This window comes from Macrotis lagotis, chromosome 2 (assembly GCF_037893015.1).
Source record: "Macrotis lagotis isolate mMagLag1 chromosome 2, bilby.v1.9.chrom.fasta, whole genome shotgun sequence".
Taxonomy (NCBI): domain Eukaryota; kingdom Metazoa; phylum Chordata; class Mammalia; order Peramelemorphia; family Peramelidae; genus Macrotis; species Macrotis lagotis.
In genome coordinates this window covers 169,298,852-169,326,775 of record NC_133659.1, presented here as the reverse complement: position 1 = coordinate 169,326,775, position 27,924 = coordinate 169,298,852, and the positions used below count along the sequence as shown (strand labels likewise).

The window sequence follows — 27,924 nt, the reverse complement described above, 5'->3', positions numbered from 1 at the left end:
ACCTAGCTGTGTGGCCTTGGGCAAGCCACTTAACTCCTTGCAAAAACCTAAAAATAAATAAACAAACAAACAAACAAACAAATAAATGAAAAATAAGAGTGAGTTGTTAGTGATTAAAAACAAATATTGTTTGAAGGAGGGAGAACTATTTATCTAGTCCCTTGATTCAGAATTTAAAATTTTTCAAGTGAGTGTGAAAATGTTTTTTTAATTAAGTTTTAAAGAAGATAGGTGAAAGAAAATTATTGTATTTACTCTTCCCACAAAATATAGTAGTTGATATCTCTAATGGTTTAATTTTCACATGTGAGTCTTAATTTCACATGTTTGCTTTAGTAGACTTTCTGGATTTTCTTAAGATATTTACAAGTGCATCAGCTAAATTTTTCATTGGCATTCTTTAGATCAGTGGTCTACAAGTTGGTGAGGATTATGATCTAAACCCAAGATTCATGTGATGAGCCTACTAGAAGATAGGAAAGGAGGTTACATTCTCCTTGCGTGGTGATACCCATCTTTGGAGCTTGTCTGAACACAGCCACATTTATCTTTATCCCTTGACCTGTCCCCATACTCCATTTTCCCTCTATCCTGCAAGTTTGTAACCTTTCTACTTTTTTGTATTTCAGCCCCTAGTCATAGTAATAACCCGACTGCTAGTGGCATATCTACCCAGAAGAGCAGCTGTGCAGCTTCCATTGGGAAAATTTATCCTATCTTCCCTGCCATCTTCTATCTGCTTTATGACTGATAAAAACATAAATAGGGCTTATATGGTTCCTGCTTCAAGAAAGTCAATTACTCATGAGTAGGAACCCCATCCTCCTCTTAATTTTTGTTTGTTTTTTGCAAGGCCGTGAGGTTAAGTGACTTGCCCAAAGGTCACCCAGCTAGCTAATGATTTTAAGTGTCTGAGGCTGTATTTGAACTCAGGTCCTCCTGACTTCAGGGCTAGTGTTGTATCTCCTGTGCCACCTAGCTGCCCCACCTTTTTAATTTTGAGTGAGACAGAGTGAGGTATAGGAAATGATCAAGTGTAAATGGAAGAGGTTTCTGGGAAGGTGATGGAGGAGGTAGGAAAACCCCATGGTCTTCTGAGATTAAAGGGACCTTCTCACTTCTGGGTGAATGAACAAGGGCAAAAATAAGCAAGAGTTGGGACAGCTCAATGGTCTTCCTCAAACAACCAGAGAAGATCAGAGGAAAGATTTCAGGACTAAAATTCAATGGATTGAAATGTAAACACCTCCAAGGCTAGCTCCCTGAAACTGCCTTTGGATCAGCCTGGGGTTAGGAGGTAATCTCCCTCCTCAGCCACAGGAATTTTTCTTCCCAGGAAGGGAACCTCAGCTGATAAGGGACACCAGGCTCAGCTATGTGACAGATCCTGAGTCCTGGGTAAAAAGCAATTAGCATATACCTGATGCATCCCAGAAGCAGTGATGTGGGGTGTTGCTGTCTGTGGACACCAACAGGAGAAATGACGCTGTGGTTACTCAGTAGGAGAACTGAGTTCTTGGCCTTGGTTCCAGGCCAGAAGGGAGAACTGAAGGTTAGATACTGGAGGGTTTTTAGGGAGCATGATCATTTCCAGCATGGACTATGGAAGGTTGCCAGTTGTGACTTGGATGAGGAAAGGAGTGCAGAAGTGGGGCCTGAGGCTCCTGAGGCCAAAGGCACATGCTTGACAACTTTGGAATGAGAGGTGACTATAATAATAAGCTGCTAAAAAAAAATAATAAAAAATGACACAGACAAAGGAGAAAGAACCCAACCACAGTCATTTACTATGGGAATAGGGAAGACTGGGGTTCATCTTCAGCAGAAGACACTGAAGCACAAAAATTCTCTCCTGCCCCAAAGAGTACCTTCAGAGAATTCACAGAAAAAATCAAAAAAGAGTTTAAAGAGAGTTTAAGGAAAAATTTAAAAAGGAAATAAGAACAATTCAGGAAAGATAAGAAGTTTATGAAAAGAAAGCAAACTATTGGAAAAAGAGAGCCAGAATCTTAAGGGGGAAAAAATGACTCTTTGAAAATTGGAATTTGGTAAGGAGAACAAGCCAGTGAAGTTATAAGAGATCAAGAAATAATCGAACAAAATATAAAGAATGAAAAAATGGAAGAGAACGTGAAACATGGAAGAAGAAAAACAACTGATCTGGAGAACAGATCAAGAAGAGAAAATATGAGTAAATGGAACCTGAAAGCTGCTGTTGATTCAGTAATACAAGAAATAAAGAAAATTGCCCTAAGTCAGGGGAAAGTGGAAATAGAAAAAATTTCACTGATCACCACCTGAGTGGGATCTAAAAAATAAAACTTACAGGAATATCATAGCTAAATTCCAAAACCCCAGGTTAATGAGAAAATATTCAGAGCAAGAAAAAAAAAAGCAATCCAAATTTGGCAGAGCCACAATTAGAATTATACAAGACCTAGCAGTGGCCTACAGTAAAAGTCTGCAAGTCCTAATTGAAGAGCAAAAAACTTGGGGGGGGGGGCAGCTGAAAATATCATTACTAGCCAAATCAAGATTATCCTGAATGAAAAAATAATGGATGTTCAATGAGTTTCCAGACTTTCAGGATTTTGTTGCATAAAAGACCTGAACATAACAGAAAAGTTGAAATACAAGATACAAAAGAAATAGAAGGTAAGCATCAAAGACCAATTATGAGTGATTCAATAAGGACAAGTTGTTTACTATCTGTATCTGGGTATGTAAACCATAGGTCCAAGATTGTTGTTAGTAATTCAGTAGTTTGAAGGAAAGATTGGGGTAGCACTAAGTATAATGAGATTCTTAAACGTAAAATGCTGAAGGAAAGATTAAAAAAAGTTATCTTATACAAATGAGGTATGAGACAAAGAATTGATAAAGAGGAATTAGATGGGGAAGGAGAACTGATGGTTCTGGGAATCTACTTTCATTAGGAATGTATTATAGAGGGAACCACACATACGTATACATGTAAATATATGTATAAAACACTTTTAGGAGGGGAGAGGGTACTGAGTTAAGGGGGTGAAGGAATAGAATAAGGTGGCATATAGAAAGATAATGTAGATCAATGGGGAGGTGTATATGGAAGGGTATTTAAGGGAAGGATTCTTTGATGGGATGGTGGGTTAAGGAATAGGTTGTGAATAGAAGAGGAGTGAGTAGGGATTGTTGCTTTCATGACATTTACATAAATGAGAGACATAAACCGAATACATCTATCATCCATCAGTATGTTTGTGTATATGTATCTATGTGTCTGTGGATATGTGTGTATATGGTTGTGTATGTATTCATGCTTAATTATAGCCTGGGGGGGTAGGGATTATTCCCCAAGTAGGGGGAAATTAAGAAGTGCACAGCAAGAACCAGAAGAAAACTTACATGGAAGCAAAGAAAAGATGATCAATATTGAACAGTGTGTAGTATTTATTACATAAACTTTCTTGAAATGGAAAAATATTGCTTTATATTATAGATTCTCTAATTTTGAATTCGTTTAAAATATCTATCCCCCCCCCCCCCCAATTTTTAAGCATGGGTTGATTGAGATCTGCATGACAGATAATACTATGTTCTCTTCCTTATAACCTACCTTTTCCAAACATCTATTTTTATCAAGTCATCCAGATTGGAAATCTTCATATTGTCTTCAAGTCTTCATTCTTTCTCACTCCACATATACAATCTGTTACCATATCTTGGAATTTCTATCTCCTTAATCTCTCTGTCACATCTCTCCCTTTCTTTTTACTTATATAATTACTATTCTGGAACAGGATCTATATATACCTCCAATATATATTAGCCTCCAGAACGGTTTAAGTACCCCAAGTATCTGACATGGTCAGCTTGGTGACATTCTTCACAAGAGTAGTGGAATCAGGAGCTCTGTGAAAGTTTGATCATATCACTGCTTTTATTCTGTAGATTCCAGTGGTTCCCTATTTTATCTTTAATCTCCTTTTTAAATATCTATTTTTAGTGTAAGTTTTATAATTTAATTTTTTTATTATAATAGTATATGTAAATAATTTAGAGGTAAGTATGCCATATATTGGAGAAAAGTTCTTTAGATAAATATATACATTCAGTTCTTCCACGAATGTGGAGCTTATTTTGATTTTGTGCCAGACTTCCTTCCCTTATATAGTTAGTAAAATATAATTTCTGTTATTGCTTACTCAATTGCTGCTGTTCACAGAAGCTATTTGTTTTATAGACTGTTATTTTAAAAAAATTAACAGAATACTACCCCTACAGCTTCTGCTTATAAGATATTTTCGTATAGAAGAAGTCGAAATATCAAAATAAAGCTAGCATTTTGATGACTAGTGATTAAGTTATCAGCACATCCATGCAGCTCGGTTCTAGAGCTGACTCTGTAGATTTGCATACTCTGCTAATTGACTTTCTCCACATACAGAGTACTTAGTAAATTAATTAACATATTAGGAGTGTATGAATTTGCTATTATTATATATAGGAACAGTATTAGCTAATTTAGAAGTAGAAAATATTTATTGTAAGTTCTAATACATCTCAGCGTATTGATATTCTATCAATAACTCCATTTAAAGCTGTTGAATGAGCCAAGGCATCTAGGGGGCATAAAAGAATAACAATTTTTCATTTGTAAATAACATTCATGTTAGACTGCTGCTGCTTTTAATTGCATCTCTACATAGAATTTTGAAACATTTTAAAATCATAGTAAGCTAAGCACATTGCCATTTTTAATTAAATTCTACTTTTCTCTTAAATCACAAACATAGAATAGCAGTGTAATTTTAGATCAAAGTTAGAATAATTTACTGATTTGATTTGCTATAGTTTTGTGTTTATCATGATAGTATTTATATTCCTTTCTTGTAAATTCAAGAACTGCTGTTACCTTTCATATTAATCAAAGATTTATATGCATTGCACAAAACTTAAACTTTTACCAAAGGTTCAAGGTAGAAAGACTTGAGTTAGACTTAACTAGACTTTTGTCACAAGAAAAGTATTGTTACATCTTAACTTTTCAGTTTACATAGTTAGATGATTTAAGCTAATACTGACTTTTTAAAAGTATTCTTGTTTAAAATGAATTTAAGATTTTATTTAGAGTTTTACAATTTCCCCCAATCTTCCCCCCCGCCAAGAAGGCAGTCTGTTCGTCTTTATATTGTTTCCATGATATACATTGATCTAAGTTGAATGTGATGAGAGAGAAATCATGTCCTTAAGGAAGAAAAATAAAGTAAGAGATAGCAGAATTACATAATAAAATAATTGGGTTGTTTTCCCTAAATTAAATAGTCTTTGTTTAAATTCCATGAATTTATATTTGATATAAATGTGTTAGAATTGTTCTGTTTTGGTTCAATATGCAGAAAATCTGTCTAAGAGAACTTTAAAAAAATAATGAATATATGTAGTGTGTGTTTACATGTGCATATGCAATGCTGAACATAGAATCAGAAAGAACTGACAATTGGAACTGAGACTTCCTATATTACTTTGGTCACACAGGCTCTGTTTACCACTGTTTCCTCAACTATCAAATGTCAAATAGAACCTTTTTTTCCCAGAGTTGTTGTGAGGATCCAATGAGATCATATTTGTAAAATTCTTAGCACTGTGCCTAGCACATAACAGGCACTATATTAATCCTAGGGTTTTAGAATATTATATTTATACATTGACCTGGGTGTGCTCATATATAAATAAATATTGAACTTAATGGAAGAGACTATTTTCTGAATTATGAACATTCAAGATAAAGCAAGGCTCTATATTCAGTATATAAATGTTTGGAAGACCCATAAAACTCTACCATATTTCTAGACTCTCTGGTTCATAACCTCAACATTATCCTAAACTTCATCATCCCACATAGCCATTTATTTTCCAAATTTTTCCATTTCTACATTTACTCCTATCTCCTGATTGTAATGTCTTCTCACCACTCACACAATTACCACTTTATCACTGCATGCCTAGTTTGTTTCAACAGTCTCCTAATTAATCTTCTTAACGTTTTAACTCACTCCACTCCAGACCATCCAGCACACTGTTGTCAAAGTGATTCTGTAGTCCTTCAGTATAGATATAAACCATATGGCTCCCCTGTGCATTCAATTTCATTGGCTTCCTGTTGCCTCTAGAATAATATATAATCCTCTCTGTTTGGTATGTTAATCTCTTTATAACCTCAACCCTATTATATTTCCAGTCTTTTTACACTGACGCTACAGTCAGTACTATTATCCAACTTGCTTTCTTCAGACATGATCCTCCATCTCCTTTCTCCATGCTTGTGCACTAACCACACACCATCTGCCAGTAATGCACTTCCTCTTTACTTCCCCTCATAGAGTACTTCTGTTCCTTTAAACACTGCCTTCTATTGGAAGTTTTTCTGACTTCCCCACATGCTAGTTTCCTCCATTCTCTGAAATCTATTTCTGTTTGTCAAATTTATATTTATGCTATATGTATATACATGTATATAACTAAATATTTATAAATATATACAACATTCAATTATACATATCTGTTTACACATATGTATAGATGTATGTTTGTGCAAATTTTTGTTTTATTTGAAAAAACAGACTTTTGCTGCTAAGTTACTGGCTAAACACAGAATAAAGAGTGCAAGTTTGTGTGTGTGTGTGTGTGTTTCTCCTGAGTGTGGACCTTCCCTCAAAGATTAAATCTCAGGTTTCTGGTCTTTTCTCTAAGTATGACTATTTCCATCATACTGTCTTCTCAGCACACAGAAATAATTTAGCCAATTGGTCAAACTTTATATCATAATGAAATTTTGTTATCAAGATTATATTGTTGGGGCGGCTAGGTGGCGTAGTGGATAAAGCACCAGCCTTGGAGTCAGGAGTACCCGGGTTCAAATCCGGTCTCAGATACTTAATAATTAGCTAGCTGTGTGGCCTTGGGCAAGCCACTTAACCTCATTTGCCTTGCAAAAACCTAAAAAAAGAAAAAGATTATATTGTTACTTTGAAGTAATTTCAAGTATTTCATACATTACCTCAACATGGTTACTAGTAATAACAAACTTTAAATGGTCCCTTATATTTATTTCCTGCTTTCTCTTCCTTTAGTCCAGTTTTATAGTTTGACTGCTTCTCTAGGCCCTAACTTTTGGGGTTACAATTCTTCTGGCTTGACCAGTCTAATGCTATGATGTCATGTTGGAGTGAATATTCTTGCTCTCTGTAATCTTTGGGATAGAACATGCTTCTTTCCTATTTTATTGTCTTTTCTTTTATCTGGATATAATAATTTTAGAGCCTGTTCTTTTTCCTCTCTTTGCTTTAAAACACCCTAAATAAATAGTCCCTTAATTTTTCTGTCCTTTTTCTTTCTCAATTTGAGATTCTTCTATGGTCCTGAGTCTACCCTTAGTTTTCCAATAATGAACACCTGTTTAATAGGGGGATATTGATTGGCATAGAATGATTTTGTTTTTGAATTTTTAGGAGTAATTCAAAAACAAAAAGGGCCAGATATATGGTGGAGACATTTTCCTTAAGTCCTTTTGTAAATTATTAACTTTTGCAATTTTCTTTCTTCAGACTTCTTTGAGATGATTGCTTTTCATTACTCCTTTCTTCTGTTAATTCTTAATTTCCATTGATCTTGGCTGAATCATTGAAGGATTACATATATACCATCAGTAAAACAGATCAACCAGAGACTTTGAATGATTGAATGAGCCCTTGAGACTTATTTGAATGAGCTATAGGTACTGTTATTGAGAGTTACTTTTTTCTAGTGTCAGAAATCAACTGTGTGTATATAACTGGAGAAAACTTCTGTGACTGTTCTTTCAAAGTTTCTTCATAAGTTTAGGAGACTGGAAAATATCTTTCAGATTTTCAAAATTATCAGAGTTTTATGAAATAGATTCATTGTGACTGGTAACATTTGAGTTTTATAGAAAACAGTGCTTTAAAGTATGTTAGTATATACTTCATATTTTATGTTTATTTTTAATGTCTAAATAAAGAGTTAGCTTTTCTGATATTCGAGTATTATTTTCACATAATAAAATTGTACATTCATTTTCTTTGCTATATATTAATTTATAATTTTAAAAAATTCTCTGAACAAGTATAGATTTCTCTTGATAAATAAATCTAGTGAATTTTATTCTACATATCCTTGTTTTATTTATCTTTAGCTTCAAGTGTCACTATCAGTCAACTATTTTAAGATGCAAAATGTCATTGATTTTCAGCATTGTTTTATGTAAAAGTGATTTTAAAAGAAACCTTTGATAGATAAAAATGTTTGGATTTTCTGTCTAATATTTTTTATGATTATTGATAGGGCATAAGAAAGCCATGGGATTTGACTATGGTTATTCAAAGTACAGGCCAAGTTCTAGTTGTAATGTTGAGAATATGGTGCAATAGTCTTGTGAACTAGAGAGAATTGGAGCTATAGATAGATAAAGAATTCTTGTTTTTAATATAGTTCATATTTGTGTACTTATTTTTAAATTAAAAGTCTGTAATAATTCATAAAATGATTACTAAAAGAGCCTTTAACTTCTTTAATTATAGATGTAAATTAGTTGTATGGCTTTTTCTCCAATAGTTCAAATGTCAACTCAAAATATTTTTAAGTTGTAAATCTTTTATAACTAAAGCTCACTTATAAGAGTTCTGGAAAACTGTCAGGAAATAGATTGAAAGAATGTTCAAACAAAAGATGAATCTCACCATAAAAGAGCAGATGCTCCAGGAAAAAAAAAACCCAGAAGAGATTGGCTTCAAAACATTTCTGAACAAAGCCTCTAAGAAAAACACAGCATATGTACAATTTGAACTAGAATTGCTAGATGAAGAAGTAATGGTATACAATTATGAAAGAATGTAATAATACTATAAGGAATGATGAAGAGAATAGTTTGAGAGCAATGGAGGCAAAAATGTGTGTGGGGGGGAACCAAGTAAGGGTTTTAAGTAAGGAACTAATAACTAAGGACTAAGTAACTAAGGAATAAATATAAAAAAATGATATAATAAAGTTTTAAAAAATTAGAAAAATATGAATATATCATTGTCTAAATATAACTGACCTCAAAAACAGACTAAGTAAAGATAATTTAAGAATTATAGGACTAAACTATTAAGAGCATTTTTGGAGGATGGTGGACTTGGTCAGAAAACTTTTGGCTTTCCAAATTTCCTTCCCCAAAAAAGACAGAACATAAGTTCATAGTGACTGTAAAGTAGCTGAAATAAATTGGACTTATGGTAAAACAGTTGTGCTCCAAAAGATAACTTAAGAAGACTGCAGTAAGGATTGGACATTCACCTGAGTGAAGTACAAACTCCTCCTCCAGGCCAATTGAATCATTGAATAGGAAGTCCTGGGGGCAATTGGTTAGAAGGTAGCCTTAGTCTGGGGAACTTTCACCTTTAGAAGCTGATGGGACTCAGAAGACTGAATAGAAGATTTTGAGGAATGCCAAGCTTTGTCGTGCTGATCAGTCCCAGGCAGGGGCTGTGTGGGAGAAGGATCTCACACAGGCTTGGTGAGTAAGGTAGCAGAGGGGTGGACCCCTGTTGGTTGTAGGCTTGGAGAACAGATTACCTGGTTTCAGTTCCTGGGCAAAGAGAAACAGCTGGAGTTTGTGGCTAAAGGGACAACAGGGAGCCATGAGCATTTGTGGGACAGTTTGGCTTGGGACCTTGACAACCCAGGACAAACCTTAGAAAATAAAAGAAAGAAGGACCTGAGACTTGGGACATCATTCCGATACCATGGGTGTAGAACTTGACTACAGTAATAACTGCTTAAAACAAAAAAGAGTAAACAAAGCAAAAGATAACTAAGAGAAGATCTGAGTTCACATTTAGAAAAAAAATAGTGGAATTAAAAAAGCCCCTTTTTCTGTGAGAAATATCAAGTGGCTCTTAAGCACAAAAGGAGTTCTTGCACGAATTTAAAAAGGACTTTAAAAATCAAATAAGAAAGATTGAGGAAAAAATTAAAAAAAAAACAATCTGGGGCAGCTAGGTTTGTGCAGTGGATAGAGCACTGGCCCTGGAGTCAGGAGTACCTGAGTTCAAATCTGGCTTCAGATACTTAATAATTACCCAGCTGTGTGCCTTGGACAAGCCACTTAACCCCATTTGCCTTGCAAAAACCTAAAAAAAATTTTAAAAAAGCAATCCAAGAATATTATGAAAAGAAAGCCATACAACTTGAAATAAAAAACCAAAAGCTTAAGGAAGAAAATAATTACTTGAAAACTAGAATTGGACAATGGGAAGCTAATGATGTTGTAAGACACCAAGAAATGGTAAAGCAAAATCAAAAAACACAAAAACAGAGCATGTGAAACATTCATCAGAAAAACAACTGATGTGAACAGATCAAGGAGAAGTAATATAAAAATATGATTTTTAAAATATCTTCATACAATATTAGAAGAAATTATTGAAGAAAACTATGCTGATGTTTCTAGAACAAAAATACAAAGTAGAAATTGAAAAAAAATCCCCCAATTACCACCAGAAGGAGATCCCAGGAGGAAAACTTACAGGAATTATCAGCCAAGTTTCAAATTTCCCAGATTAAGAAGAAAATATTGGAAGCAATAAGAAAAAATAATATATGTATCATGGAGCTATAATTAGGATTATACAAGACCTAGCATTGATTATGTTGAAGGACCATAGATCTTGACATACTTTATTCTGTAAAACTAAAGAGCTGGATTATGACCAAAGGTAATTTACCCAGCAAAGCTGAGTATGATTCTGAATAGAAGGGAAAAAAAAGGACATTTAATGAACTAAAAGACTTTCAGGTATTGTGACAAAAAACAGCAGACCTTAATGGAAAAAAATTTGATATATATAAGATCCAGAAGAAATTTAAGATAAACCAATATAAGCTACTCAGTGAGGTCAAATTGTCTAGTTATATGTGAAACTGTTTATCAGTACCTTTATGACTTTCATCATTATTTGGGTAATTTGAAAGACTTGGGCTGAGCTGTGTATGATAAATAAATATAACTGTATAAATAAATAAATAAAACTGTAAGGAGAGGGGGGAAAAAGGAGTAATTATCTAATACAAGAGGCATGAAAGTTAGATTTGACACAGAGAGAGCAAGTGGGGACACAGTGGTAGAACATTACTCTCATTGTGAATGGATTAAAGAGGGAACAATATATATATTTATTTATTTATTTTGGTCAATGGTGTTAAGTGGCTTACTCAAGGTCACACAGCTAGGCAATTGTTAAGTGTCTGGGTCTGGATTTGAACTCAAGTACTCCTGACTCCAGGGCGGGTGCTGTATCCACTGAGCCACCTAACTGCCCCCAGGAACAATATATTTGGAAGGATATGAAAGCCTTTTAAATTCAGAAAGAAATAAGATGGCGGGGCGGCTAGGTGACTCAGTGGATACAAAAACCTAAAACAAAACAAAACAAATAAAGAATTGTCTTCAATCAGTGTATTAAAAAACTAGAGCTAAGTCTTTAACAATTATTACAACATTCCTATTACTGTGCACAATGATCTCCCAGTACTTCTCATTTTGCATATAGGTTCATATAGGTCATGCCATGTTTTTTCATGAATCACTCCCCACCATTCCCTGTTGATGAACATCTCTTCAGTTTCCAATTTTTACCACCACAAAAAGAGCTGCTATAAATATTTTTGTGATGTTTAAATCCTTTTCCCTTTTTCTTGATTTCTCTTTGCCTAGTAGTAGTATATAGTATGTGCCTTTGGGCATGGTTCCAAAATTTCTCCAAATGGTTGGACTAGTTCACTGTTTATCAATTGAACCCCAGGCATATTTTTGAGAGTTTTATCAAAAAAATTTATTGTAAACATTTTTGATATTACTTTCATTGTCTGGTAACTTTTGCAAAAGCACCTTTAATTAGGACTTTTTTTGATTTTAGGGACAAACGTCAGAGATTTTGGCTTTAAGGAAGAGGAAAACAGAATTAGGTTAACTAACAATACGTTGATATTTCTCTAAGTCACAATCTTCCATGTGGGTGAGTGGGAAGGGGTTGTTGGGACTAGTCAGAGAATTAGAACACCCACAGATGGGCATCTACCCTTGATTTAAATACCTTGTCCATGAAAAAGCCAACTTTTGGCTTCTTTAGACAAAGAAGAGTAGGGCCCCCAATATAGGATAGAGTAGGGGCATGGTGCAGAAGAGGTAGAAGAAACCTGGAAAGGGAGAGGGGAGGCCTCTGTATTATAGTTAAGGTATTGAAGTGAAAGGAGTCTCACCCAACCCCTCTGAACTCTGATCTGATCAAAAGGAGACTTTCTGAAATAGGGGAATTTCTAATCACTTGTTGCATAAATAGAAGTTTAAAACTTATTCACTTTTAACCCTAGTAATTTACTTTAGGTATGTATTGTATCCTTTCTTTTCCATTCCATTGCCATAGTTAGTTTAGATCTGCCACTTATAATACTGTAATAATTTTTTGATTGGCTACTCATTCTGCTGTATATTACTATTAAATTAATCTCCTTTGAAACTTTTATTACAAGCTATCAGTGGCTTCTTGTTGCCTTTCACATAATGTTCAAACTCCTTGTTTTCAAGGTCTCAGTTTACATATTTTGCCTTATAACTATGTTAACCAACGTATACCTTTTCTCCCTAAGAATTCTTTATTGTCCACAAATATGACATGTTCATTCTCCCCTTTGATGTGGTTTCACTTGATGTTTCCTTTACCACTTTATCTAATTTCTATCTACCTTTTGAAAGGCACAGTTTACTTTCTCTCCCTTTATCAGTCCTGGCCATCCTTTCCAGACTATGCTGCCTACCATCTTCATCTCCTTCCTATCCATCATTTGAATCTTGAATTCTGCCCCTGAAATGGCAGACTTCGGTAGCTAAGTTTTCATCTGATCTGACCTGGAACCAGTCTCCTGCCTCAGTTCCTAGTCACCATTTAAAAATCATACATCTATATGTGCAGCTTGCCTTTCCTTCCCTTTACCTGCTTCTCTTAGTATGTTGTCTTCCTCCATTTAAATGTAAATTCCTGGAGGTCAGGGACTACTGCATCCCCAGAATACAAATCCCACAGTACTTCACAGGGAGTAAGAACTTAATAAATTCTCTATCTTTGATTTCCATTTCTGAATTCCAATATTATTTTAGGCTTTACTTTTTAATTTTATCCTGTTGTATTCTTTAATTGTTTTATGTTTAGTCATTTTGCCTTTCTTACAAATTATAAGACCTTGGAAGGCAGGACCATGACTTTCTGTACCTAATATGTTTCTTTTTTTATGTGAAAATAAAGATTTTATTCATTTTGAGTTTTACAATTTTTCCCCCAATGTTACTTTTCCTCCCCCCACCCCCCCCACAGAAAGCAATTGGCCAGTCTTTACATTGTTTCCATGTTGTACATTGATCCACATTGCCTGTGATGAGCAAGAGATCACCTAATATATTTCTTAATATGACCCCAGATGCATTTGTTTTTTCTTTTTATCATTGATGAGGGAATTAATTACAAAATATAATTATAACTACATATATTTTGTGACTAGTTTCCTATATTTACTCATAAACAATGGAGTTATTATCATTTCAAGACATACTTATTTAAAAGATATTTTTATGGTTTCCCTACTTTTTCATTCTACCATTTAAAAGATTATACATATTTTACTGATTTCATAATTTTCATGCCAAATAATTATAAAATGAGTGATATAGTTACTCTGTTACTTTTGTATTCTTGCATCTTGTAGGTAATTAAAATTTTAATAGATTATTAAAATAGCTCATGCTAGCAAGTATACTGTTTCTCTAAATTTTAAGCCTGTTTTCTTTCTTTGACTTTTCAAATCTGTTTTCTCACCATTTTAAAACTATTGAATTTGATTCTTTTCCCACCAATGGGTTTAGGATTTTTTGGACTTATTTAAGTCATTCAGGTACCTTTTTAAAAGCAGCTTAGTTAGAAAATAAAATGTTTACTTTGAATTTGTTGCCAAAATAAAATGACTATCCAGGCCACCAAACCTAGTTGGTTTACGTTTTTGTTTGATTTGCCTCTGTCAGTGGAAGAATCAGACATCATTGATCTTGAGAAACGCTATTGGCTGCTGAAGGCTCAATCCCGGACTGGCCGTTTTGATTTAGAGACATTTGGCCCTTTGGTTTCGCCACCCATTCATCCATCTCTGAGTGAAGGTAGGAGCCATTCTCATTGCCTGTTAAAATTTTTCTCTTCCCACCTCATTCCCTAGATCAGTCTTCATTCATGATGCTCCCTTAAGCATTGTAATTCTGAGAAGACCTGTTTTTTATGTGTGAAATACTTTAGGAGGTAATTTTCTCTTCTACACCTCACTATCCCAGGATTGCAAAAGAGTGTTTTGAATGATTTATCAAAAATTTACCAAAATAATGTGTCAGATCATCGTATATGGAAAGGCTAATTTCATTGTACTTTACCTTGGTCTGACCACATTTGGCAATCCATTTAGTTCTTGGTAAAACATTTTAGAAAGGATTCTGAAAAAGACTGAAAATTATGCCAATATGATTTATTGCTTGAAACACTGTTTTGAATTGTTTAGTCTAGAGAAGAGATTTATGCAGGACATTACCTTGGTCTTTAGATATTTAGATTTTGTCAGATTAGGCTCATTCTGCTTGGGTCTCAAAGGGCAAAACCTAGGCCCAGTGTATAGAAGTTATATGGAGAAAAGTATTGAACTGAGCGAAGTACTTCTGGTGAATAGAGATGTCCAAGAATTCAATGGGTTGTCTGAGTGGTAGTGAGTTCCATGACACTAAGTGTTCAGTTGAGGCTCAGTGAAAACTTGGGATGTTCATAAAAGAGTTTGGGTTACACTTACCCCTGAGGTCCCTTATAACTGATTTGATAGTTCAGGTACTGAATTTCAGACCTGAATTCTAAGAATGTGAAAAGAAGAGTTTTAGAATGTTATAGGGATCTTAGCATCTAGTTCAGTTTTTTTCATTTTATGGATGAAAAAAAGGAATTATAGAGATGAAGTAGTTTGCCCAGGTTAGAAAACTAGTAAATCTAGAATGTGAATCAAATCTTTTGACTTCATTTAATAAGATTTCCACTGTATCGCAGCCACTACTCGCAACAATGTTTTATTTACTTTATCCCCAATAGAATTTGAAGAGTTACATCTATAAACATTTATATATATATATATATATATATATATATATATATATATATATATATATATATTTAATACTTATACAAAGCAGCTAAACTGATTTAGCTTTGTTTATAAATTTTTTTCCTTCTGTTTCCTTTAAAAGCTATTTAAAAAAAAAAGATATTATACTATCTCATTAAAATGGAGGAAAAGAACATTTTTTTTGCAAGGCAATGGGGTTAAGTGGCTTACCCAAGGCCACACAGCTAAGTAATTATTAAGTGCCTGAGGTCGGATTTGAACTCAGGTACTCCTGACTAAAGGTTCAGTGATCTATCCACTGCTCCACCTAGCTGCCCCCGGAAAAGAATATTTCAATGAATGTGAGAGAGAACCCACAAACTAGTCATTCCAATTTCATGAAGAATATTGGGAAACTGATGTACATGAGGACTAAAAGTCAACCATCAAGCTCCTTATCATTGACTCTCAATCTTTATTGTGTGCTGATTTTATCCTCAAAATTTTCTACATTACTATTGTCATTACTATTATTAACATATGTTCAATAAGCAATATTATTACAATCATAGTAGAATGAATAAATTATATGTTCAGTGTCTCAGAATTAGAAATTTTAGCATCTGAGACATGAATTTTTTTATCTACTAAATTATTTCAGATCTGATATAGCTTTTGAAACCTTATAAAGGTGTTTCTTTTTCTGTCTCAAGAATGCCCTTCTCCCCAAAACTTGAAATATTCCCCTCCCCCAGATTCTTAAAAAGTTGTCTTCATTTCTTTTATGATAGTTTTCTTTGATACTTCTTTGGTTCTGTGATCTAATTAATGCAGAAATTCACTTACGCATATTGCAATCTTATTGCTTCCATGCCTTTTCCTTTGTGTTGCCTTTTTGCTTTCCCATAAATATTCTACAGAAGAAACCACCTGATATACTAGGGACCCACTGCTAGACAAGGGTGTCCAATCTTAGTTCTGGGCCTTAGCACCCAAAAATACCCCCCCCCGGAGGGCCACATATATAATTCAATTCCCATTCATGCACAGCAAATGTGATAACTCATTATCATTTTCCTCCAGCCCCCAACCACATGATTGGGCCCCTACGACTTATGGCCAGCAATGTGTCAACCTACAAATCTAGGACTTTTAATATTTAGTGAATATAATTGAATCGCTTAGTCTCTCTACATCTGCTAATCCTCTCACCATATGACTAGCTAACCTCTCACAGTGGTTCATTTGTTTGGTGATATTCTTCATAAGTCATCGCAGCACAGTAATTATGCTTTAGCCTACTTGTATCCACCATATTTATCTTCAGTATACTTAGAGTCATCTATTATTTTAAGTCTTTTGGGATTATGCTTGTTTTTGATGTTCAGCATATCATATTATTTGGGACAGTAGTGGTATTTAAAAAAGATGAGTTACCTTAGAATTGCTTAGAATTATCAAAGGTGCAATATTCCTTCAGTGATTGATCCATCTTCTTTTCTCATTTTAAAATATGGTGAGAATTCATTTTCCATTTTTAGTCCTTGTGAAAGGACTGATAGAATAACTCATTTTATTGTCCTTCCAACAGCCTTGAGTATTATAGAATGTTCTTCCACTTTGCTTTTTTGTCCCCCCCCCCCCCCCCCCGAGGATTATTGCTGGGTTAATCTCTTTTGAATAATCATGGATTCCATTTTGGAGGTCTCTGTAGAAGTCTTCAGTCTTTATGAAGACAGCACGATGCTATTCATAAACAGGAATGTCTGGAGGACCTTGCTGCCATGTATGGTGAATCTTTCTTTTGTTGGTCTAACATTTAGGACAGATTCTCAGTGACAGCGTAAACACCTTTGACTAGCTTACATCTCTGCTTTTCTTTCTTTCTTTTTCCTTACTTGATATTGTTAATCAGAGAATCTCTAAATAAAATTGACATTATGGTTGCATTTCTTTTTTTTTTAAGGTTTTTTCCAAGGCAGTGGGGTTAAGTGGCTTGCCCAAGGCCACACAGCTAGGTATTTATTAAGTGTAGGAGGTCGGATTTGAACTCAGGTACTCCTGACTCCAGGGCCGGTGCTCTATCCACTGCACCACCTAGCTGCCCCTATGTTTGCATTTCTAAAAGAATTATAAATAATTATTGATGTAATCAAGTGAATTACTTTGTTGAAGTATTTTTAATGCTATTTTTCTGGTCAAATTTCCTTATAAACTAGTCTTCTGAGAACATTATTTGTCTAAGCCCACTTATTTCGTTCTCACATGTTTATCAACGATATTTTGAAAACATGTTCTGAACACTCACGTATATTTTATACAAATAAGAAAATAGATTCTCAGGCATGTGTGCGTGTGTGTGTGTGTGTACGTGTGTGTGAAATACTTTCCATTTTTTTCTGTTCTTTTAGTATATACTGCTCTTTGAGATCTTAATTCATCTGTGAATGCATTCAAAATTGTGTTAACATTTAAAATGTCATTTTCCTATTACAACAATTTTCTTCTGTATATATTCTTGCAGGTAAGTTCTTTTCTCAATTTCATCCTCTTAAGTAACATTTCTATTTTTTAAAGTACATTAGATAACAAAGATAGTTTTCAACACTCATCTTTTTTCTGCCTTCCTCTTCCTTCCCCATGACAGCAAGTATTTTCTGATATGTTATACATGTACAATCATGTTAATAAATTTCCATATTAGTAATGTTGTAAAAGAAGAATTAGAACTAAAAGGGATTAAAAAACCACGAGAAAGAAAAACATAAAACAAGTTTTAAAAAATGAACATAGTATGCTTTGGTCTACATTCAAACACTATGATTTTTTTTCTGGGTGTGGATGGCATTTTTTTTTCATCACAAGTCTTTTAGAACTGTCTTTGATCATTGACCTGTTTAGAAAAGAGTTAAGTCCATCATAGGTGGTCATCACACAATGTTGTTGTTAATGTATACAGTGTTCTCCTGGTTCTGCTCACTTCACTTAATATCCATTCATGCAAGTCTTTCCAGGCTTTCCTGAAGTCTGCCCACTCATGATTTTTTACAGAACTATAATTGTACCCCATCACATTCATATGCCACGGTTTTTTTAGTCATTCCCCAATTGATAGCTGCCCCTTAATTTCCAACTCTTTGCCACTACAAAAAGAACTGTTGTATATATTTTTGTATGTGGGAGTCTTTTTTCCTTGTTTATGATCTCTTTGGAAAACACAATAGTAGTATTACTTGATCAAAGGGTATGAACATTTTTATTGTGCTTTGGGTCTAGTTCCAAATTGCTCTCTAGAAAGGTTGGATCAGATCTTAGCTCTACCAAGACTGCATTAGTGTTCTTTTTTTTTTTAATTCTCTTCCAGTCCTTTCTCAATTTCTGCACTTACATTACTTTCATTTTCAGAAAATATATATGTCTGTTGTGGGAAAATGCGAGAGTATCTCTTCTTTGTAGTAATATTGGATCTGGAGAAATTGTGAGAATGAGAGAGATTATGAGATGATACTAGGGAGAAAAAGGTGAAGCAAAAGTAGGACTAATATATTATCTGGGAGTTGGGAGGTTAAAGATGTAGCATCTGTGGCAATGCTTTGAAAAGAATGTAAGCTGCTAAGAGATATCTCTTGACCTATAACCTTGGTGAGAGAAGAGAGACAGAAAGAGAAACAGAGACAGAGAAATGATGCCAGGAAGCTTTTAAAAGAATAAATTTTGCTACATAGCAGTCCATGTCCCTAGCCCCACTTGATTGCCATTGATAAAGAATGCTTTACATTTTCCCTGATTTATGACAAAGGAACAAGTTCATGAATATCAGACAAAAAGTCAACATTTTTATGAACTAGCTAGACATAGATTGTCATGACACTTTCCTATTTTCCAGGTTTGTTTAATGCCTTTGATGAAAATCGTGACAATCACATAGACTTTAAAGAGATATCCTGTGGGTTGTCAGCATGTTGCAGGGGACCTCTGGCTGAAAGACAAAAATGTAAGTGTACTTAATGTTGTCTGCCACCAAAACTGCAATCAAATAAGACTTTTTATTTTAGCTTAATTTAAAAATATCAATTGAGAAGACTTGAATTTTTATTATCAAATTGTTGAGAATGCTTTCAGGAAAATTACCAAAAAATAATAAAATCCTTAAGGTTCTTAAAGTACTTTACAGATATTATCTCATTTGCTACTCAGCAATTTAGGTAGGTCTTATCCTGATTTTATGGAAACTAAGGAAGAAAAGGAAGACTTGACTTGGGTCACACAGCAGTAAGGATCTGAAGCTGGATTTGAACTTAGATTTTCCTGACTCCATTTCTGGAGCTCTACTTTATTTTTCATGAAGGTTAAAGGACAGTTAAAACAAATTGTGATGATATTTGACCTGAAGGATGATAACTATTTTTGCAGTTCAACAAAATATCTTTTGTTTTATGGTCTTTGTTGTTAATGATGAGGTTGATATTTTTAATGGACTTTTGATTTCTATTAAATGAAGTAGATGGCAGAAATATTTTGATCCTGATAGATTTGAAATTTTCAAACAGAATAGCTGTTTCTTGAGTCATCTGCAAGAAAGGTATTAAATTAAAAAAGAATTAAGTGTTTTAATATCACTTGTATCCATGAATATTTTATTGACAGTAAAATTTACAGCAAAATATATTCTCAGTTTATTATATACTAGCCTAGTAGTATTTAGCCAAAATACAATTATAGTACAAATTCACAGGCAAAAACATATTATATATTAAAAATCTTAAGCATTTTTAAGAAACTGCAAGCTGTTGACATTTAATGAATTTAACTCATTTTTAATTATTAGATATTTTTCTGTCTTTGTTTATGATGGGTATTAGAATTTGGTTCCTTGATGCTATCTAGTAACATAAACTATGAATAACTTATATATCATAACAACAAAGAAAAAATTCCATAATCTGTAAACTTGAAAAGCACACTTTTCTTTTTAATTGATAATAATTCAAATGCTTTTCTTCATTTCAAATGGAGAATTGATCACTCCATTTTGATCTTGTTGCTGTTAAATATTGTTTAGGGATTATCCTGGGACAAAATTCTCTTAGGAAATATCATTAACCTTTTCAATCTTCAACCATTGTAATGGATTTAATCATTTCTGTGAAACCAGAATTGAAAGTAAAGTTATTTATTTCTTGGTGAAAGTTTAGTATCCTTTCCAAATTTTTTTCCCAATATATTAAGGAAAGTTAATAAATCAAAATAAATCATTTGGAAGTAACAGTTTATCAGTTTTTCAATTTTTGGCATAATGCATTCAAACTGTGGAGAGCTGAAACTATACCATACTACTCACTAGAATTTAGTACCACAAGACAAACATTTTGCTTTCAAGAAGTAAATGGAAAAATTATGTTGTCTTTAAGACCAGACTAGGGCATTTGCGTTACGTGTGCCTGAAGAAACTGAACGACTCTCCTATGAAATCACCTTTTAAAACTTAGAATTACTAATTACTAAGTTTAGAAATGAAATGTCACTTGTCAACCAGTACCAATGGTGGCAAATCAGGTGATGTGGGTCAGATCCCAGCATTACCCTTCTCTACCTGTTTAACTTTAATCTGTTTACTTGAACTCAGTAAGTCTTAGTATTTTCATCTTTAATATGAGGTAGTAGTCATTGGCCTTTAATAAACCTGCCTTCTCTAAATCTGTGATCCCATGATACTATGAACTAAGAATAGTATTTCAAAGCAACTTAACCTTTTCATTTCAACTTACAGGAAAAGAAGCCTTACTTGGAATGAAGTGACAATAAAACAACCTCGAATTTTTAATATAGTGTTTTATTTTTATTTTTTAATATATTGTTTTATTTATGTATAATATATAGTATGATTTCTGCTCACTCAAAGCAGTGCCAATACTATCTTAAATATTATACTCTGTGACAGTCTTACCCAGGGACACAGTTGGCTGAAAACATTCTTGTTTATCTAAAAACAGCAGCCAATATTTTGCCATGTACATAAAGTATAGAAGTAATTCATCTTATTTAAAAATTTCTATTTATTAGTTTGTTTTAAGGTTTTTGATATTGACCGTGATGGAGTCCTCTCACGAGTTGAACTGAGAGACATGGTTGTTGCACTTTTAGAGGTCTGGAAGGACAACCGCACAGATGATATCCCTGTAAGTTCTATGCTGTGAATCTCGTGTAAGTTGGGTGGCAAGGGGAATTACTTAAGAAATGATGTCAACTTGGCTACTTCTCAAAATGTATGCACTTGGAAAAGAAAGATATTCAAATGCATTTTTCAAGACTCAGCTCAAATGACATCTCCTATTATAAGATAGCTTTTCTTTTTTCCCCTAATTGTTAATTCTCTACTTCTCTTCAACTTATTTAGGTTTTGTATCTCTCAGTAAAATATAGGTTCCTGAAAGCAAAACATGATTTTCCATTTTTGTCCTTGAATCCCCAGAACCTAGCATAGTGGTAGGTGCACTAATAAATAGGGTGTTTAATAAATACTTATTTTTTTTTTTAAATTGTGACTATTTATTGTTTTTAGACCACCTTAATTTTCCAAAATAGTTTTCCCTTCCCAAAGAGTCATTCCTCATAACAATAAAATAGAAGGCAAAAACGATTTCAGTAAAATTCACCAACATATCAACAAATACTGAAACATGTATGTAGTTGTCCATACCTCTAAAAAGGAGAGAAAAAAGTGCATTCTTTAGTTTCTTTTTTTAGAGATAGAATTAATTTAATTTGGCTCTCATTTTTTATTTTGTTTTTGACTGTTTTTCTGTCCATTTACATTGTCTTTGTGTGGTGTTTTTGTAATTCTTCTCCAACTTCGCATTTTTCATATTCATCATTTCTTACAGATATTCCATTCTTTTTGTGTGCTAAGATTTCTTTAACCATTTTCTAGTTGTTGGACATCTACTCTGTGTTTCTAGTTCTTGGCTATTGTAAAAAAGACTGTAACACATATTTTGGGGTATAATCTTTTGTTTCTTAGAGCTATTCCCCAGTGGATGTGCTTGAAGGAAACAAACAATTCCTCAAAGAATATGAATGGAAAATATGAGAGTCATCCAAATCACCACAGAAATGCAAATCAATAAAACTCAGAGGTTTCACCTCACACCTAGCAAAGTAGCAAAGACAAAAGATAGTAACGATGTTGGAGGAGTCCTGGAAAGACAAACAAACCAGTATACTGCTTATGGAATTGTTTATGGGTCTGACCATTCTAAAAATCAGTTAGAAATAATGTTAAAAAGTTTAGTAACTTTGTTGTATTAAATTGAAGATTTTTATTAAATGTGATTTTTAGGTTTTGTCTAAGCAAATATCAGAATCTATCTGTCATAAATTAAAATTGATTCCAAAATGCCCCAAAATATAAACTCAGTATTTTTTTCCCTATTCAAAGTATGATAAAATTTGTGTTCACTGTTTTTTCATTATTCTTTTTTGTTTTTGTTTTTTGTTTTTAAAGGAACTGCACATGAATTTGTCAGACATTGTAGAAGGCATATTGAATGCACATGATACCACAAAGGTGAGTTTTTTTAATAGAGTTAATTTGTTTTCACCTAAAAACATTTGTCATGTGCCATTCTGTTTGTGTTTGCCTTAGGCATTTTTATGAAACTTAAGTACCTCTACACCAGAGTTTATAATTTTCTTTAATTTTTTTGGTCTGGAACTATAATTGCATTCATGTATGGATTTTCTGGTATGAAAACTTCCTTCCTTGATGTAGATTGGCAAGTAATCCACAAAGTATAATTTTTCTGGAAAATTGAGAGGTCAAGTAACTCAACTGGGTCCTTACTGCTAGTGTTTTGAAAGTAGAATTTGAATTCCATGCCTTTTCAGGTCAAGACCAGCTATTTACTATATTACATGCTTTAGTTTTCATGAAAATGTTTAAAAATTGTGGTTAAGGAGCTTTCAACTATATGGACATTTTCTTTTAGGTTTTTTGCAAAGCAATGGGGTTAAGTGGCTTGCCCAAGGCCACACAGCTAGGTAATTATTAAGTGTCTTGAGGCCAAATTTGAACTCAGGTACTCCTGACTCCAGGGCCAGTGCTCTATCTACTTCGCCACCTAGCCGCCCCATAGGGACATTTTCATGGAATCTACCTTCAGGGGAAAAAATAAGTGAACTCGAATTAAAGTCATTATAAATCAGGATATTCTTCTTTTTTCTCCTTGTTTGAAAGCATTTTAATTCATCTGTCATGATAGTTTATAGGTATGTGCTAAAAGAGACAAGATAATTCTTTGAACTTTATACCCTTAAGATCATAGAATAATAGATTTAGAGCTAAAAAACACTTGAAACATCATTAAATTCAACCCCCTCATTTTACATGTGAAGAATCTGAGTGACTTGACCAAGATTATAAGTGAAATGGGATTTGAACCGCTACTATTCTCTGCTGAAAAGTTTTATTCCTATTTGTTATTGCCAGTTCTTTGAATCTTTACTGGACTACCTATAACATGATAATCTCAAGTTAATTTATTTGTGCCATGTGATTACCATTTCTGTCATTAAAAATGTATGCATTTATAAAAAGTGATACCCTAAAGTATTCTTTGTACTATGTGGATTGTTGTTTCCTTTGAATATTGTGCTATAGCCATCTGCTTACCTTATCTCTATGCTTAGCTCTTTGTAAGTTCTAATTAAAAATAACTCATGCATAACCCTTGATTATGAACCCTTTTATTCAGAATAGAAATGAAGTGGTAGACTAGCAATTAGTAATAACCTGCAGCAAAGGAAGAATTTGGGGAGTATTTGTTTTTAGTTTAAGTATTATTTTTACTTTAATGAATGTCATACTTGGAGAAAAAGTGATATATAGAGAGTAAGGCCAGTAATCCTAGGGAGTATTGGCCAGCTCATACAGAAATATCTAGTTCTTTCCTTAAGAGATGGTAGATTCTGGGCTTCAGGCTCTAGTCCTGAGATGCTCAGAAGATCATGAAGCTGCAGGCCATGTAGTCCTTTCGGCCTCTATCACTGAACTATTTGATCTAATTTGCCTCTAGATCTCTGATGGGAGTGCTTTGAGATCTGTCAACACTAATTCACCAAAGATCTGTTCATGAAGGTAGTAACCATGTGACTGGCTACCCCATTTGGTCAATTTGACATGTCTAACAATTGATTTTCTTTGGTATATCATTGTTTGTAATGTGCCAGTAGTCAAGTTTAGACCCTTTGAGATTGTCATTGGGTTGCCAACAGATATTTCTTTGTCAGACTGTCTTCATGACCTTTGTTCTTAAGAGACTTGTTAGTTTTTGCCACTTTGGATAGCTAATACCTGTATGCCTTTGATTATTCATGGATAATATTCCCTGTTTCTAATTTTCTTTGAAAATCAGCACTGGCAGACATATGGGCAGTCATCTTTTACATTTATTCCAGCAGGTATTTTGTCTTTTTCTATTTGTCATATACTGTGCCACCTGAAATTTCTGCAGAATGATACCATGCTGATAGTGATGCATTTGACTAAGGATCTTTTGGCTAGTTTTGGGTCTCTTCCAAGTATATTAGAAATAGAGTTACATCAATAAGTATTTATTACGTGCTAAGCTACATAATGGGAATACAACAAAAAAATAGTCTCTTCTTTTAAGGAATTCCTTATTGGGGGAAATAGCATACAGATAGCTATGTTCAAACAAGATACATATACAGGATCAATGGGAAATGATTAACACTAAGATTAAGAAGGAAAGGCTTCTTATAGAAGATGAGACTTTAGCTGAGATTTGACAGAAACTAGAACATAGAGATGAAGTAGGAAGAGTTCCAGGTCCAGGAGATAGCCAGAGAAAATGCTCATAATTGGGAAATAATGACATCTTGTCTGTAAGAAAAAGCAAGAAGACCAGTGTCCCCAGATTATAGAGGATCTTTGAGGGTGAATAAGGTGTAAGAGGAATAAAAAGATAGGAAAGGGCCAGTTTATGAAAATCTTTAAAAGTGAAACAAAGAATTTTATATTTGATCTTAGAAGTAAAGGGGAAGAGTACTAGATAGCAGGGTTTATGTTGTCAGATTTATCCTTTAGAAAGGTCAATTTGAAGAGTCAATTTGATTGGAATGTGGAGACACATTAGATGGAAAAATCTACCAGCAGACCATTGTTTAGAAATATGAGGTGATGAATCTGTCATTGTCAGAAGAGAGAAGGGAATGTTTATGAGAAATGTTATAAAGATAAAATTGACAGCTGTGGCAACACATTGGACTCAGTTAAAAACTGGGTCTAGGGTCCAGTCTTCAGTAGAAGAAACTGAGGCAGAGATGTGAGCCAATAACACTTTATTAGAAGTGAACCTCAGATCTTCCTCATGATCTGAGATGCCCCCCCACCCTGGTTTGTTTTTTTTATGTCTTAGGTTTATAGTGCCTGCCACTCATGAGACAGAAAAGGTAAATAGAACACATAGTTTTGTTGGTTGATAGACCTATATCTTGACCTTCCAGGAGAATGTTTGTGGTAGATTAGCTGGTAGAGGACATTTGAATTATGGACAGAACTGATGGCTTTTCATTATCCCCATGTTGGAAAATAGCTTCAGGAATAATCACAGCCAGCTCCTGTAGTGTGAAGATAGGATCAGATCAATCATTGACTCAAATAAGTCATAGGACCTGGAGGTACAATCAAAAATAACTTGGGGTGGGGTGCCTAGGTGGCACAGTGGATAGAGAACTGGCCCTGGAGTCAGGAGTATATGAGTTCAAATCCAGCCTCAGACACTTAATAATTACCTAGCTATGTGGCCTTGGGCAAGCCACTTAAACCCATTGCCTTGCAAAAAAATACCTAAAAAAAATAACTGGAGGAACTTCCATGCTTTTGTATCACCTCTACCACAGTAGACTTGGTCATTTAATTGGTTAAGCAAGTGGAATCACTGTGGAATCAAATTTAGTTGAATAATAAATACCAACCAGTGGCATAAATTAAATGGGAATCTAAATTAAACACTTTCTACATAAGACTGATACTTTTACATTGTAGACCTGAAAAATCTTGATAGGACAAATCTTGATAGTTACAAGAATATTTGGAGCAGAAATTTTTGTGGGAAAATAATGAGGTTGGGGGCGGCTAGGTAGCGTAGTGGATAAAGCACCGGCCTTGGAGTCAGGAGTACCTGGGTTCAAATCTGGTCTCAGACACTTAATAATTACCTAGCTGTGTGGCCTTGGGCAAGCCACTTAACCCCATTTGCCTTGCAAAAACCTTAAAAAATAATAATAATAATGTAGTTAATTTTTGATCAGTTGAGTTTAAGATGTCTGAGACATCCAATTCAACATGTCCAAAGGCAAGATCTTTTAATTTTCCTGAAATTAGAAGATAATGTAAATGACTCAACTCAAAGCCTCTTAATTTATCAGCTAGCCTCTTCTAATTCTAGGAATCCTAAGATTCCTAGTCTTACCCTCTTCTTTTGCAGTAGACGTATGAAATTACCAGTTTTGTATATTTACTCCATGCTAAATAGCTTCTCTCCTCATTTAGCAACATGTTTCTAATATCTAAAAGATTGGATGCTATCAAACTGCAGTTGGTAACAGTAATACTCCAAAATTTTATAGATCTGATAGGTTAACTTTCTCAAAGTGTAGTTGGTAAGCCTGGAGTTCCTCCCATCGGGGTAAAGGTAATTTCTTTCTCATACTCAACATAGAACATGATTACAGACAGAGAGAATGCTAATATCTGCTGGATTCACTAAAAGTAATGGTGGCGATATAATATGCATAAAGAGTGGTCAGGTTGCCCTACATTTGGGTGGTACTGGAACAGTGAATATCTCTACCAGAATGACTGCAGGAAACATCATCTCCTTTAAGCTACTGATGAAATCCCTTTTCTTATAAGAATATGCTGTTTCTTGTGCATGTATTCATGCCTATGGTGCCTCTCCACTATACTTTTTTGCCTTTATAGTTTGCAAAGTTAGCATGAAAAGATGAAAATAAATGTAATTCTTCTCTGTTCATTGCATTTTTTCTCTTTAAAGTGTTTTATATTAGTATGATCATAGATTTAGAACTGGAAGGGTCCTTGGTGACCACAGAGGCCAACTCCCCTTCTTTTTACAGATGAGGAAGCTGAGACTCAGATACTAAATGATTTGCTCAGGGTCACACAGTAAGGGGTTTTTAGATAGGATTTGGATCTGAATTAGTCTTAATCCAAGTCTAATATCATATTCTGCCATGCCTTGCTTTATTTCTAGAGATGTTTTATCTTGAAATTTTCAGATACATGTTCATTTTACTTGTAATTAACCATTTATCTTTATTTTTAATAAATTTTGCTAAGACTTTCTTTGTTGGGTGTTGAAATTTAAGTACAAATTTTCTAAAAATCGTTACTTTTCTATGCTTTCTTTTAGTTTTTTAGAGTCTGTCATTATCTTCCAAATGTCAGATACTGTGAAATTGTACTTTCTTTTGTCAGCTATTAAATTTGACCATCAAAACAAAACTGATGCTAATATTAGTAATTGTTTACAAGGATGAAAGGTATAATTTTGAAAATATGCATGCATTCACTTCTCCTTGACACTTTGATTCTCACATTGGTACTTTAGTCTTGAAGATCATCTCATAGAGCCAAACATAGTGAGTACAACACATTTG

The 27,924-nt window shown here is 33.9% G+C and overlaps 1 protein-coding gene across 2 annotated transcripts in view; it reads left to right on the top strand.

The window, feature by feature from the left end:
- USP32 (ubiquitin specific peptidase 32) overlaps positions 1–27,924 on the top strand; it is a 244,747-nt gene that overhangs the window by 124,506 nt on the left and 92,317 nt on the right. For both annotated transcript variants that reach the window (XM_074223514.1, XM_074223515.1), the window contains exons 6-9: positions 14,114–14,245; positions 19,106–19,213; positions 21,283–21,398; positions 22,724–22,786. In XM_074223514.1, the coding sequence (XP_074079615.1) occupies positions 14,114–14,245; positions 19,106–19,213; positions 21,283–21,398; positions 22,724–22,786 (419 nt within the window). The remainder of the gene's footprint in view (positions 1–14,113; positions 14,246–19,105; positions 19,214–21,282; positions 21,399–22,723; positions 22,787–27,924) is intronic.